Genomic DNA, 13634 nt, shown 5'->3' with positions numbered 1-13634 from the left:
TTTAACATTTAACATAAATATGGAGGGTTTAGTTTCCAAAACTCTTTACCTTCAAACATTGCAGAATATATTTTTACATTACAGCTATTTTGAACAGTAAGATAAAATATATCTAACTCTAAACATTTCAATTCTGGAAAACAATACTTATTAGAATCCCAAATAGCTTTGTAATTGTTGTATAGAACTAGATTACCATCATTTTGTAATTTCAATTTACAATATATAATATTACTTTGTGATGTTTCTGAATTCCAAATTTTATCCTTAAGATAATAAAGAACTAAAACACAATTTGATTCTAAAATCAAAATAACTTTACCGTTTGAAGAAGTTAGAAAATCACCAATATAAATTATTGATGGACTAATTACTGTACTAGATTTAAGTTGGCATAAATAAGTATAGTATGAAATTTTAGTTTTCTCAAACAACTCTTCTTTTGGTTCTAATTTATATTGTATAAAGTAATTAGGATTTTCATTTTCAAAGGATTCACAAAGATTAATTTTAAGTGTACTGATAAATGGATTTATAAGTCTTTCAAAGCCTTGAATTAAATTTGTACCCTTTGTAGTGCCTTGTGTGTCAGATGTAGAGCAATCATCTTTTGATTTCATAATAATTTTAACAATTCCACACGAAACACGAATAGATTTTCCACTTGAAAATAACTTAGAATAATCTTTTTTTTTATAATCTATTTTTCCTATTAGTCTATTGATGATACGAATTACTTTATCCATATCCTGTGGATTTAATACGTTAAATTTTCCAAATTTTGGAGAGTACTTTGCTTTTGGTGGTGCAATAGCACTTTGAATTAATAATACAAGTACAAATATTAAAGATACTAACTTCATTTCATTTAGATAAGATTCATTTTTAAAAAAACTTAATTCATATATATTATATAGCCAAATTAAATTTAAATTTAAATAAATAATATTTATAATTAATATAAACTTTGTAAAGAAACTAAGATGAGCCACTTGCTTATACTTCAGCTTACCTAGGTATAAACAATAAAGCATCAATAAAGCATATAACATGTGGACATATATAGCTACGATGTCGTATATTAATATTAGCATAGTGGGATTTTGATAGCCGTCAAATTAGTTTCAATTCGGACCACTCGATTTTGTATATAAGTTATGGTTTTTGGGCTAATTGATATACACATTTTTTATATTTCCTTTCCAAATTCCATGCACTCACATTGGTGGAAGTGAGGGGCACCTTTAATTATCCTTCAGGAGTGCTTGGATTTGGGATTTTAGTTTAGATCTAACTTTTACACTATCTAAATCTCTCTTTCTTTCTAACTTTTTTCATTTCTTTTCTTTTTCTCTTTCTTTTTCATTCATCTTCATGGCAAAGTAATTGTCTCTTCCTCTTTTAACTTTGAAGCAATAATTGGTGCAATTGCTTGATGTTATGTGATTGCAATTGAATAACCAAACTCAATTGATAGCAACATTCATGACATATGGTACAGCTTTTCCTACTTTTGGTGCTAATCCTCATGTTCGGCTAGAGTTATTTCGTAGGAATCCTGAGGATAATGTGTACTATTGGTTCGATCACTTCATGGTGATTGCCATATATCATTTTTAAGATGATACTTGATGTTTGCATGAATTTCCCATGTGTCTCTAAGGGATAACACTGAAGTGGTACAATGGTTTGAGGGCAGCAACTCGTGGGGATTAGAATATTCTTCTGAATGTCTTCAAATGTGCATTCAAACATGTTGACGATTTTGATGATGCCTCTCAACAATTGCATTATCTTCATCAAAGGCCATCAGAGCTAATGATGCAATTTGACATTCATTTTCGAAGCTTCTTGCTTCGTGCGTATAACTCACATGAATTTAAAGCTAAACTCCAACCCCGTTATACTCCAAAACAAGGGTCCAATAAAATCCTATGAGCATTAGCTCCCTATATCTCGTATTTGCACACTAAATGGTATTAAATGGTGTTTGGCACAATTTTAGTATATCAGTGGCTTAACGCAAGGAAGAGGGTACCCCATCGACTAGAGTGCTGGTGCGATGCTGGGGATTTTGGTTCGTGCTTTACTTTTTGCTCGAAAGTTCTAAGTTTTGGTCATGGTTTGCTCACATTGTCCGTCTAGCATTGGATTCGAACGAATGGCGGAAGTTTCGACTCTTAGAAGCAAATCCTGTGACTCACAACATGAGATGTTACAGGCAAAAGGAAAGAAAAAATGGAAAACAAGACGATGCACTAACGTTATTTGTATAATTTTGTCATCCAGGTTTGCCTTGGATGACGATGCGCAACTGGGTCTTAATGTTGCTTCATGCCTCTTGACAAAGTAACGGAGCTACCAAACTTCATGATGAAGATACGTGAATTTTTCTTTGCTTTGCAGGGCTGCCATAGATACAAAAAAGGATGGGAAGCCAAATGTGATCATCAAACCGTATGTAAAATTGTCTTATGCTTGGAATCACTGTAACTCGTGCTTCGTGCTGACAGATATACGCCCATAAGTGATCCAGACGTTTGTGGTCACTTCGATTTACTTGTGAAGGTATTGTGTTCTTTGCTTGGGCTTACCCAAACTCGGTGCAAAACAAGGAGTGATATAACCTAGCAGAAATTAAACTAATGTTTTAGGTGGTCGAGCATACATTTCAATCACTATCCCTACTATATATTTGAAATTCCAGCAATGTAAGATTTTGCAGGGGTTTTGGAGCTCTAGTGGATCGATCGGCGATGGCGAGGAATCTAGTACTCCTAGTACTAAGGGAGGTTTGGGGGGAAAGCCCAAAGTGTATGTTCTTAAGGGGGGTTATAGGGGGTTTCTAGGATAAGTTTGAAATTTACGAAATATAAAATGTCCCTAGATTGCAAATTTAGACATGGGATGAACACCATTATGTTCAAAACAATCTCTACATTCCATAGATATGCAAAATGAATAAATCTAAACACTTTTCACAAATAACATTTGGGACTAAAATAAGACTGACACAAAGGGCATGATAGCAAGGGTGTTTGGTAGGCATAGTAAATTATCATATAGCAGTATTAAGGGACTAGACTCAATATGTGAAGGTTCTTGCCAAGCCAATACAAAATAGAGTAAAAGAAAATTAATAAATTGGGCCAAATATGCTTAGCTAAATAAACATTTAGGAATTCCTTTTTTATGCTCATCCAGCCAAGTACAAATGCTAAATCCAGTTTACTAACACTTGGACAAAAGGGGCTAATAAAGAAAATTAGCAATATTGACCTATTATTGTCATAGCAGTAAGAAGAGAGTGTCTGTAAAGACTAACCAACAAGTATCTTTCGATACCTAAAGTCATATTTACAACACTCTCCCCCCCCTTATTAAAGATTGATATCCTTTCTCTTCTTGGAATAGGACACCACAATCCTTGCCTCTAAGGTAAGAGAAGAGTTCTAGCATGGAAAATAAAAAGCAATTTTTTTCTAGATTTCTTTGCTAGGATCCTTAAGATTAGCCTGTGCTCAATCCCTTGCCATCGTATGGGCGAGGAAGGCTGATCAATTTCATCTGCAAATGCCCAGAAGTAGCACCGGAAGAGGGTGTAATTTTGAGTCGCAATGAGAGGCAAGGCAACCTATATGTATGGATTTCGGTATATTGTTGAACCAGCCAGCACTGGAAGGTCCACCATGCCACTATGAGATACTTTTCTCAAGAAGGCCACCATATGATTTTCCTTGATGTTCAAAGGCCCTGTGAGAATCCAGAAGCAACTCTATTATAGAGCCTTCTGCAAGAATTCCTTGCTATGGCTAGCCTTTCAACGATTTTTGAATGTATGGCCTTTCTAATGTGTTTGATAGTAAGAGCTATGATTGTAGTGGACGGTGGCAATGTAATTTCAACAAAGAGTGGTGCTACTATTTTGTTAGTTGGCCTTATGAATGTTTACAATGTAGTATTTTGTGCTTCACTCTTCAATGAATGGAATGAAGTGATCCACAATCCCAAAAACTCATTTTATTGAGTTGATAGATTATGTATATCTTTAGTGAGATCAAAATCCAAAACTAGCAGAGATTTAAATTTTGTTTAACGGGTTACCCTAAGAGGGTGAATATTTTTTATGTGATTAACTTTATTTTTAATACTTTATGAATAAAATAATCAAATTTACCTAAACATATTCTTTTCTATAAATTATTATAATTTTTGAATATTTTAGGTCAAAATTAACTTTTATAATTTATTTTTAACAGTATTTACAAATATAATACAAAAATTATATTTTGTACAAATAGCCTATCTAAATATCACTAAAACATATAAAATTCAACACTAGATGATTGTATATTAAATGTGGGTTGACTTAGTTTTATGAATGTGTAAGACCATGATTAAAACTTCAAATGTTCATACAAAAACATTACACAACTTTAACAATAAAAGTACATATTATATTTTAATATATAGCCTTAGCTATTTACAATGTAGCTCATTATCAAAAAAAACTACAATAATATATGTAGTATTTGATTAAACAGTGATATTTTTTAATCTTTTTACTAACTGCAAATATAGTTTATTAGTACATAATACTATGGAATGTAAAATTTAAATTTATAGTTTTTATATCATATATATTTACAAATAATTATTTTCTTGTTTGGATCTGGGTAGTAATATATTAATGCTCCTAAAAACTTATTGTTTTATTTTCTAAGTAAAACGTATAATTAATTAATATGTTGTAGTAATTAAGTCTCTTTTGTTTGATAAAATCACAATAAGTCTATCCCAAGTAAAAATATAATTTACATATAACATATTATTGATAATAGAAACTTATTTTTACTTTTTTCTTTGTCAGGTTTTTTTCTAAATATATTCATATTTCCAAATAATAATTTGTATATAATATCTTTATTAATGAATATTTATTCTTACTTATGCCTAGAAATATATTTCGTTCTGAATATTTTTATTATCAAGTTTACAAGAATTGATTTTTCTATTCATCTAGCATTTTCTAGGCATAATTCCCTCAATCAAAGTGGAATATAATATTTGTTATTTTAATACTATTCGAATTTGGTTTTTAATAAGAAAAAGCCCTAAAATATTTTTAGTGGTATTGTATATTATAAAATCAAAACAATATTTTATTAATTACACAACATATGTTGGGCAAGTGCTAGATATATATAAACAAGATTACATCAATCAATATAAAATCATTATTGAGAATCAGCATGCAATACAAATACTAGCACCAAGTGAAAATTTGCCTTACACAGTCAAAATTTTATAAGACTTTGAGCTTTAGTCTGCCAAGCAGACATTCCACACAAGATTACATCCTTCCACCCAAGCAACATCCAGTTCTCATCCTTTCCACACCCAAAGTTTTTTTTGCAAGCATAGCCTCCCCACTGTGATTTCATCCTCTCATACACCTCCTCACCTATTAGAAACGGTTGAAATCCAGCTCTTTTTGCTCGCGAGTCCCAGGTCCTGTATTTGTCTGGCCTCTCCAGTTGCTCCAGGCCATCGCAAGCCACAACGCTCATGATTGCCCTCTGGAACACCTTCTCTATTAAATCGCGATCACCAATCGAATCCCAGCCCAGCCATGCGTCGAGGCATTCCATCTTTGCGGTGAAATGCTTTAGCGTCTCGTCAAACTTGGGAATGAAGAACGGCGAGCTAAACGAAGCGTTTGACACGCACATCACGAAGACTTTGGGCCTCATCTTGTAGATACTCTCGAACAAAAGCCTGCGAGGATTGTTGACGGAAATCCACTCGTCTCTCATACGCTTAAGGCTCATGTTGGAGTTGACGACCAGAAGTTCGTTGGCAAGAGTTACCGGCTGAACAGATTCCCAGGAATTCGACTGGATCGAGCAGTACTCGAGCTGTACCCCGTTGCTCCTAGCAAAGGCTGCCAAACGTTGCCCGGCCACAAAGGCCTCGGGCACAGTGACAAGATCGATGCCTGTGATCTTGAGCTGTGGAGGACCTTCCGGACGTACTGAAAAAGCCTTGATCAAGGAAGGCCACTGGCGACCGCAATGAACCCCATAGTCGATGATATGAACTTTGTTGGCTCCTGCGCAAGCACGCAATATGACATTGTTGGCAAAGTTGACTGCTACTGCGAACAGCGGCAGCCTCGCATCTGCCACTAGCATTCTTGAACTAATTCCAGCCGAAATCGCCCTGTAAGCTTGAGGCCCTGTCCCTGCTAATCTGGCCGCAAGCGCATCAATGAGAAAACGAGCTACCTTCTGCAAAGGAGTTGATTGCAATGCAACTGCATCCCTGATGTCTCTTGCCAGATCATAGAAGCCTGCAACATTGTTTGCAGCTACAGCTCTCGCACACACCATCAAACTACTGTAGATGTCTGTAGTCCTCCCCAAATTTACCTCTAAGCCGGACGATTGATCACTACCCTCTGTCGAGCCATCACTGCTTTCACTAGGAGAAACAATTGCCGAGAGCTCGTCGAACAAACCTTGAAAGGAAGGCTTTTGTTGCTGCGCCGAGTCAGCTTCTCCTTCCCCTTCGTCTTCCAGCAGCATCTTGGACAGATAGGCCAGAGTATCTCTCGAATCATGCAAAGCATCCCGCCTGGAGTAGCCGATGTTAGCAGCTGGCTCGAGCTCTACCTGATGCCTGTAGAGAACTCTCCTGAGCTGCGAGACTAGATCCTCGCCCGCCGCCTCCATGTCGCCGCCAAGAGACCTGACCACGCAGTGTAAAAAACCATAGAACCTGTTAAGCAAATCCACAGATTAAACACTACGAGAACACGTGAGAGAGTGGAACACTAGAAAACAACAAAAGTGGTTACCGACACTTCACCAAAAACTTTCCCCGACAACAGCTGGAAAGGACCTCCACCAAAACCGTAGCTTGGAATATAAACAAAGGAAGAACAACAAGAACCACAGAAGAAGCCGTGACGAGGAACAATGATCCCCTAAAAAACAAGATCGAAGCCAGATATGATCGCGCGCACTGAACGGGGACCCAATCGGCAGCAATGCCAGCGCTTCGCGGAGCGTAGGAGCGCAGCTCGACAGTCGACAAACCCTAGAGCTTGAAAATATTTCCCCCAATTTGCTACGACCTAGAAGCAAAGCCGTTCTTCCTGTACCAAAGTGGGGTCTTAGGCTAGATTCCTGGGTGGATTTTCGCAGAAATTCCACTGCCGAAAAAGAGCTCTCTTTCCTCTCACCTCCATTTAGTTCTTCCCTCCCCAGGGACGCACAAAGAAAGGCCCCAATGGAGGAGGGCAGCAAGAACAGCAGGCGCTACATTCTCACCAAATGGGCGGGATTCGTCTCGGCAATCTGGGTCCAGGCGATCGCCGGCAACAACTATGGCTTCTCCAATTACTCCGTGGCGCTCAAATCCATCGGCGGCTACAACCAGGTGGAGCTCAACAATCTGGGTGTCGCCAAGGACGTCGGCAAAGCCCTAGGCGTCCTCGCCGGCTTGGCCTCCGATTTCCTCCCCCCCTGGCTCATCCTCTTGATCGGCTCGCTCGACGGCCTCGTCGGCTATGGCGCGCAATGGCTCGTCCTCAGCAGGAGAATCGCGCCGCTACCCTACTGGCAGGTCTGTTCCATTCCTTGCCCTGCCTGGATGGATACTTCGCTAGGAATGGGTAGATCGCTCCCTTGTTCTTGCTCGATTTCTTCCAATCTGTCCTTCCTTTTTGGATCTTTTGCTGGAATTCTAATACTTCTCTCGTTCTTGCTCCTCGCTGTCGATCACTCTCTTACGATCTCGCTCCTGGCAGATGTGCGTGGTGCTGTGTATGGGCGGCAACAGCACGACCTGGATGAACACCGCGGTTCTAGTCACCTCCATTCGCAATTTTCGCTACAATCGCGGCCCGGTGGTGGGGATTCTCAAAGGATACATTGGCCTCAGCACCGCGATCTTCACCGTGCTGTGCTCCGCGCTCTTTAGCAACGATCCGGCCAAGTTCGTGCTCCTCCTGGCGATCATCCCCTTTGCGGTGTGCATCGTCGCCATGGTCTTCCTCCGCCCGGTGGCGCCTGCCAGCAGCAAGCCCGAGCAGGAGGAGGAGCGCCGGGGCTTCTTCTTCCTCAACTCCATGGCCACGCTCCTCGGCGTCTACCTCCTCTTCTACGATTTCCTCAAGTTCTCGGGAACCATCGCCGCGATCTTCTTGCTCGTCCTCCTGCTGCTCCCGCTCTATCTCCCGGCCAAGCTCCTCCTCTTGCCTCGCAAATCGATCCCCCAAGATGTGGAAGCGCCGACAGGGGGGAATCTCGATCAACCATTGCTACATCCGCAGCAAGTACAGGGGGAGAATCAAACCCAACCGGGGCAATCCTCGTCCCCCTCAATCGATAAGGACGATCTGGCGAAGAACCGTGGAGAGCGGATCGTCCATGGCTCTCCAAAGCTCGGAGAAGATCACAACGTGCTCCAGCTCGTCAAGAGGTACGAGTTCTGGCTGCTGTTCGTGTCACTGCTCTGTGGAATGGGATCGGGCACGGTGGTGATCAACAATCTCGGCCAGATTGGCGAGACGCTGGGCTACAAGGATGTCGGCACCTTCGTGTCGCTCACTAGCGTGTGGGGATTCTTTGGCCGCATTGGATCGGGTCTCGTGTCCGAGCACTTCCTCAGGTATGGATAGAAACTTACGAGTTTTCACGAGTTCCAAGTTCTCACGAGTGTTTCCATACGCGCAGATCTTCCGGAGTGCCACGGCCGGTCTGGCTGGCGGCCTCGCAAGTTCTCATGATCGTCGGCTTCGTGCTGCTCGTCTCAGCGCTCCCCGGCTCTCTTTACATCGGATCGAGCATCACCGGCCTCTGCTACGGCGTCCGTCTCGCAGTCACCGTCCCGACCGCGTCCGAGCTCTTCGGCCTCAAGTACTTCGGCCTCATCTACAACATTCTCATCATCAACATCCCCCTGGGATCCTTCCTCTTCTCGGGCCTCCTGGCGGGATTCCTCTACGACTACGAGGCCCAGAAATCTCTCGGCGTTGTCGCTAGCGCTGCTCCCTCGATCTCCAACCCCGGATTGTGGAATGGTCTGCTCCAAAGCTTTGGATATTCCGGGAGGGCGTGCCTTGGAACGCGATGCTACAGGCTCACGTACGTGACCATGATCGGCATTTGCGCGCTGGGGTTTATCGTGGACACGGTGCTGGCATTTGTCACCGTGCCGCTCTATCGCAAGCTCAAGAACACGTTCGCGATCAAGAGCCGGTGATCCGCCACCTTTTGTTTGTATGATGTTTATGATCAAGAGCCCTAAAACTAGAGTCCCTCCAATTGCTAGGACGAATGCCACCAAAGGCGATCGTCACCACTGCATTGAATGGAATAAGAGCAAGAAGATTGGCATGAGGGGGGGCTCACTGCCATGGCCTGGGCCATGTCGTACAAAAGCCGCGCATTGTTCATGAGATACTCCTCTTCGTATACTCCCAGTGTCACCATCGCTTGCTGGAGCAATCGATCGTCAATCACGACAGCGCAACCGTCAAATGCATTTCGCGCAGCGTCAGCTTCCCGATCCTGGGCGATTAGATGTGTGATCGACATTTCTTCCGCTTCATGGTCGATGTGATCGTTTCTTATCACCATCACTTCAGGCTCCAATTGCGACGCCTCTGCGCGGTCCCTGTCGCTGCCCGGGCTGACATCAATGCTGGAATTGGAATTGGAATTGGGCTGTAGCGATTGGTGATCTTCTTCCTCCTTGGAATGATCGTTGAGAAGAAATTGGTGTGGGAAATTGAGCTTGTGGAGAGGGCCGTGCGATTCGACCAGCGCTTGATCGTATGCCATCGCCGCGCTCTCGGGGCTGTGGAAAGTTCCCAGCCACAGCCTCTGCCCGTCGGGCCTGCAGAACTCTGCGACCCATTTGCCAAAGCTTCGCAACCTCACGCCCCTGTACTTTTTCTCCTTACTCCTATCACGATTGCTATGGCGCGACATCTTCTCCAAAAGTCTTGGAAAGATCTCAATCCTGTCTATAGCTGCTACGCTTCTGGACGTCCCAGGAACTCCAAAACATACTCGAATCATAGAGGACAAATACACTTCGATGCTAGTAGATCTATCTCGAGCTGCTCCAGGTTTTTGGACTTCCAAGCAGGTATGCTTGGGAGTATACGTACGTAGAATGCTCCGGTCCACACTGAGATATGACGCAGTCGCACAGGACCAAGCACACAAAGGAGCGTATGTTTTGAATGACCGTTGACGTAGGCCGTTGACCACGTTTCACAGACTTGACTTTGTTTAGCAAAGTAAAATTTTGACAATGAATGAAGTGGCAAACTCGCCTTCTGCGGCAAATCAAACACTTCGAAACATCCAAACCAAAAAACTCTTACGTGTTCTAGAAGAACTAGGGGAGTCTAGACGGCAAGAAAGGGTGATAGTGGTGGCAGCACCAAAGCTCGGTGGCGCATTAGTAGGGCAACCAGTGGCAATCTCACCTTGCTGCTGCTTTATCTGTAAGAAAAAGAACATATTTTGTAACATACTTCTTTAGGGGTTTGTGATGTGGAAAGCTTGCTTGGAAACATAGGTGGAACAAGGAAGCCTTCCTTGCACCACATTCACCAGTTGTAATTTTCAACACACCAGTTGTAATTTTGAGTTTCAACACATCGAAGTGTAGCCCATAACTCATGTCTCATTGTAACAAATCTAGATCCAAAAAGCCAACTTGTTCCTTCTTCGTCCACCTTGAGCGAGAAAGGGAAGAACAAGATTAACAGAACCATCTAACAAAATTAGAGGTATTGGTTCTGAGATCCTATGAAATGTGTGTCGACAACAACTCTCCTTTTTCTAAGGCGCAGCCTTTTAGGGTTTCTTTGGGATGTTTTCCCTCCTCTTTCCCTGGAGCAGCAGCATTGGCACCGGCAATGCGAGGTATGTGCATCGATGTGGCTGTGCGGCCGAGAGCGCTAGCGATGTAGCCTCCTCTTGTCCGGAGGATTTGGTAGCGAGGATTGCCGGCATTTTGCCAAATGCGAGGCTAAAGAAGTCGCTCGAAACGCGCAAGCTGAGACGAAGCGTGGGCATCGATTATGGCCTGGAGAGGACGGGAATCGCTGTGACCTTCTGTGGCTTGGCTCCTCGTCCTCTATCGGTGATATAGAATTTTTTTCTTTCGTAGTTTTTTTTTTCTCTGTCTTGTTTAATAACACTTCGGTTTCTATCCTTGTTTAAAACAGGTCAGCAAACTCAAGGGTGACAATCTCATCAAGAAGCTGCTGTCTGTTGCAAAGAAGGAGGTAACAAAGTCGAAATAGATGCTTACTTCTTGATACATATTTTCTTCCAAACTTGTAGAAAGCTGATGAATTTATAGTTGGATTGCCGAGATCATGGGACGCTCAGGAAACTGAGCAATCAAACAAGACACGCACTTTCGCGGGAAGGCTTGCACAGTATAGTGCTGAAGAGTACGTAAAACTCGTGCATCTTTGCCCTGATTTCTTGTGATCGTCTTCAGGGGTGTGAGAGTTTTCCTTCACGACGAATACATGACATCAGAAGATGCGCTGGAGTTTATGATCTACAGGTTAAGTTATGCACCCGTTACATGCCGGCTCACAGAAAAGCACACTTTGCTTCCAGGGGCAGCACCAAGAAATCACGAAGGCTCGAAGTAGATGCATATGCAGCCGTGGTAGGCATCCCGAGTCAAGTGACCGCGTATTTGCTAATTTGTCAAGGCTCGTCTCATGCAGATTATTCTACAGACATATTTTCACAACGATGGCCGCTTTGCGCAGCTGATGGTCCCCAAACGTGGGGAGCTCCAAGAGAAACTTTGCTCCAAATATTACCAGAGGTTGTCTCAAATTGAAGAAGACGAAGACGAAGATGAAGACAACGAGGAACTGTAAAGATTTGGTTATTTTTGCCCCTATGAGTTGTCTACGAGTTCAATAGCTCCTAAGCTATGACAGCACGCGCCGGATACTTACAAGACTGTCTTATTCTGTGATTGGAAATTATCGCCAAGGTCTGTGTTTGATTCCGGGTTTTACTTCGAAGTTATCATATTTTGGACAGGCTTTAAGCGAATTTGTCGGTCAGAGCTCTCTGTAAGAAATTTGGCTTCCATTTTTCAACTGAGACTCACTCCCAGCCAACAAAGACTGATACAAGAGACCAAGAGAACTGGACATAGCTGGCTAATTTCCTCCCAGTAATCATCTTCTTCCAGCAGCTTATCTTCCAGAGTCTACTCCAGTCGCTCTTAGTCTTCGCGAAAAAGCTTTGGCGACCGACGCCCTTGCAGCAACTCCCACTCGGCTCGCTCGTTTTGAAATCAATAAACAAACTCGCTTTTGCTACCTTTCATGATGTGGTGAAGCCAGAGGTCGCCATGGAGAACACCATGGTTTCACCAGGCCTACCTACGCGAGAGAGAGAGAGAGAGAGAGAGAGAGAGAGTCTCCTTATTTTGACTTTTGCTTGTTGAAATATTTTATCAATGTTTTAACTATCTTGAATAATGTTTTGCCCAGATGTTTTCCACTCCCTAGTCTGAGAGAGCAATGTAGACATTAAACGTTTTCTATTAAGATCAAATTTTGATTTTAACTTCTTTGGAACATGCATGAATGCCACACATCCAAATAGTTTTGAAGAAAGATTCAAATTTGTTTATATTAAGCACTTGCATTTTATATCAAAATTTGGAATGTTCATGAGGTGAGAAAGTTTTTCTCATCTTCTAGCCATCAACTTACTGAGATTACAGTTTGCGTTCAATGAATCAATCATCCCCTTTCGCTCGGGATGGTGCGGCAAAAAACCTCCCATCCATAGAACTGCTCCAGCCTTCACGCAGTTGGATTGGAGGAACTTGCTGGGTGTGGAAAAGAACGGTCTCGTCCGAATCCTCATCATTCTCCAAGACCCAGTGAAGTCGTATAATATTTAAACAAGAAGGACATGAGCACAAAACTCTTAATCCTTTGTGATCAGTGAAAAGTTCCTCTTAGAATCCTCGAGAACGCCCTCGATCGATGGTGGAGTTTCTGCGTTGGTCGCAGGACGGGAGTGAAAAAGCCGCGACGAGGAATTCTTCATCGAGAAAGAGCGTAATTCTTCATTTCCTAGGCTGGATTTTGATGAATTCGTCGTAGGGATTGATACAATGCCGTTACCCAAGCTCCCTCGCCTGGAAATTGCCACAGCATCGCAGCGCAATCCGGCATCGCGCTCGGCAGTGGTGAAGCACGGCTCCCGGCTACGGATTAGCAGCAAGTACCGAGTGAAGCAGCGACATTCCAGGGAAACGCGATCGATGGAGCGCGGATGGCAGATGATTCTCTGGTGATAAACGACTAGAATTTTGCCACGTAGGACCACCGTAAGTTGCCACTTGTCAAGATGCTATGTAACGCAATTTCGAAAGGCTAGTGATTTTTTTTTAAGGTTTTCACCTGGGAGCAATGCTTGCTAGATCACCGATCGATGGAAGGACAGCGGCGCTGGCGCCAATGTATATGCATTAGGGAGGAGCGAAATCTTCGAGTGATGGTGCAACATTGGCAATCTCGTCCAAGGTTTCTTTGCAGTGCGAGATCAAACAAA

General features: G+C 42.6%; 4 protein-coding genes across 5 annotated transcripts; 2 read left to right on the top strand and 2 right to left on the bottom strand.

Annotated features, from left to right (window-relative positions):
• Positions 1–5214: 5214 nt before the first annotated feature.
• Positions 5215–6864, bottom strand: LOC9654375 (scarecrow-like protein 14). The gene has a single exon (XM_002963949.2). The coding sequence runs from the start codon at positions 6732–6734 to the stop codon at positions 5298–5300; it is 1437 nt and encodes a 478-aa protein (XP_002963995.1). The 5' UTR covers positions 6735–6864; the 3' UTR covers positions 5215–5297.
• A 74-nt stretch (positions 6865–6938) lies between these two features.
• Positions 6939–9407, top strand: LOC9655585 (protein NUCLEAR FUSION DEFECTIVE 4). Its single transcript, XM_024668829.1, has 3 exons — positions 6939–7629; positions 7814–8676; positions 8742–9407. The coding sequence occupies exons 1-3, from the start codon at positions 7294–7296 to the stop codon at positions 9268–9270; spliced, it is 1728 nt and encodes a 575-aa protein (XP_024524597.1). The 5' UTR covers positions 6939–7293; the 3' UTR covers positions 9271–9407.
• Positions 9336–10704, bottom strand: LOC112344294 (ethylene-responsive transcription factor ERF026-like). Its single transcript, XM_024668730.1, has 3 exons — positions 10656–10704; positions 10508–10523; positions 9336–10203 (listed from the first exon to the last, which is right to left on the bottom strand). Exons 1-3 carry the CDS (start codon positions 10702–10704, stop codon positions 9336–9338), a joined length of 933 nt encoding a protein of 310 aa, XP_024524498.1.
• A 16-nt stretch (positions 10705–10720) lies between these two features.
• LOC112344340 (putative pre-16S rRNA nuclease) lies at positions 10721–12387 on the top strand. 2 transcript variants are annotated; one of them, XR_002991654.1, is made up of 7 exons: positions 10721–11169; positions 11255–11314; positions 11373–11485; positions 11536–11604; positions 11661–11712; positions 11774–12051; positions 12102–12387. XR_002991654.1 is itself a non-coding variant. In XM_024668847.1 (6 exons), the coding sequence occupies exons 1-6, from the start codon at positions 10897–10899 to the stop codon at positions 11930–11932; spliced, it is 726 nt and encodes a 241-aa protein (XP_024524615.1). In that variant the 5' UTR covers positions 10721–10896; the 3' UTR covers positions 11933–12387. The 2 variants fall into 2 exon arrangements, 1 of the variants encoding a protein (XP_024524615.1); XM_024668847.1 differs by having other exon boundaries at positions 11774–12387.
• The last annotated feature ends 1247 nt before the right edge of the window (positions 12388–13634 follow it).

This window comes from Selaginella moellendorffii, unplaced genomic scaffold (genome assembly GCF_000143415.4).
Source record: "Selaginella moellendorffii unplaced genomic scaffold, v1.0 SELMOscaffold_4, whole genome shotgun sequence".
Taxonomy (NCBI): Eukaryota; Viridiplantae; Streptophyta; class Lycopodiopsida; order Selaginellales; family Selaginellaceae; genus Selaginella; species Selaginella moellendorffii.
This window is presented reverse-complemented; position numbering and strand designations above follow the sequence as displayed.

Excerpts from the sequence above, each read along its gene's own strand:
- LOC9654375 (XM_002963949.2), bottom strand. The coding sequence starts at position 6,734 with ATGGAGGCGGCGGGCGAGGATCTAGTCTCGCAGCTCAGGAGAGTTCTC.
- LOC112344340 (XM_024668847.1), top strand. The coding sequence starts at position 10,897 with ATGTTTTCCCTCCTCTTTCCCTGGAGCAGCAGCATTGGCACCGGCAAT. Across the intron at positions 11,170-11,254 it reads TGGCTCCTCGTCCTCTATCG|GTCAGCAAACTCAAGGGTGA; the intron begins GTGATATAGAAT and ends TGTTTAAAACAG. Across the intron at positions 11,605-11,660 it reads CTGGAGTTTATGATCTACAG|GGGCAGCACCAAGAAATCAC; the intron begins GTTAAGTTATGC and ends CTTTGCTTCCAG.
- LOC9655585 (XM_024668829.1), top strand. The coding sequence starts at position 7,294 with ATGGAGGAGGGCAGCAAGAACAGCAGGCGCTACATTCTCACCAAATGG. Across the intron at positions 7,630-7,813 it reads CGCCGCTACCCTACTGGCAG|ATGTGCGTGGTGCTGTGTAT; the intron begins GTCTGTTCCATT and ends CGCTCCTGGCAG. Across the intron at positions 8,677-8,741 it reads GTGTCCGAGCACTTCCTCAG|ATCTTCCGGAGTGCCACGGC; the intron begins GTATGGATAGAA and ends CCATACGCGCAG.
- LOC112344294 (XM_024668730.1), bottom strand. The coding sequence starts at position 10,704 with ATGAGTTATGGGCTACACTTCGATGTGTTGAAACTCAAAATTACAACT.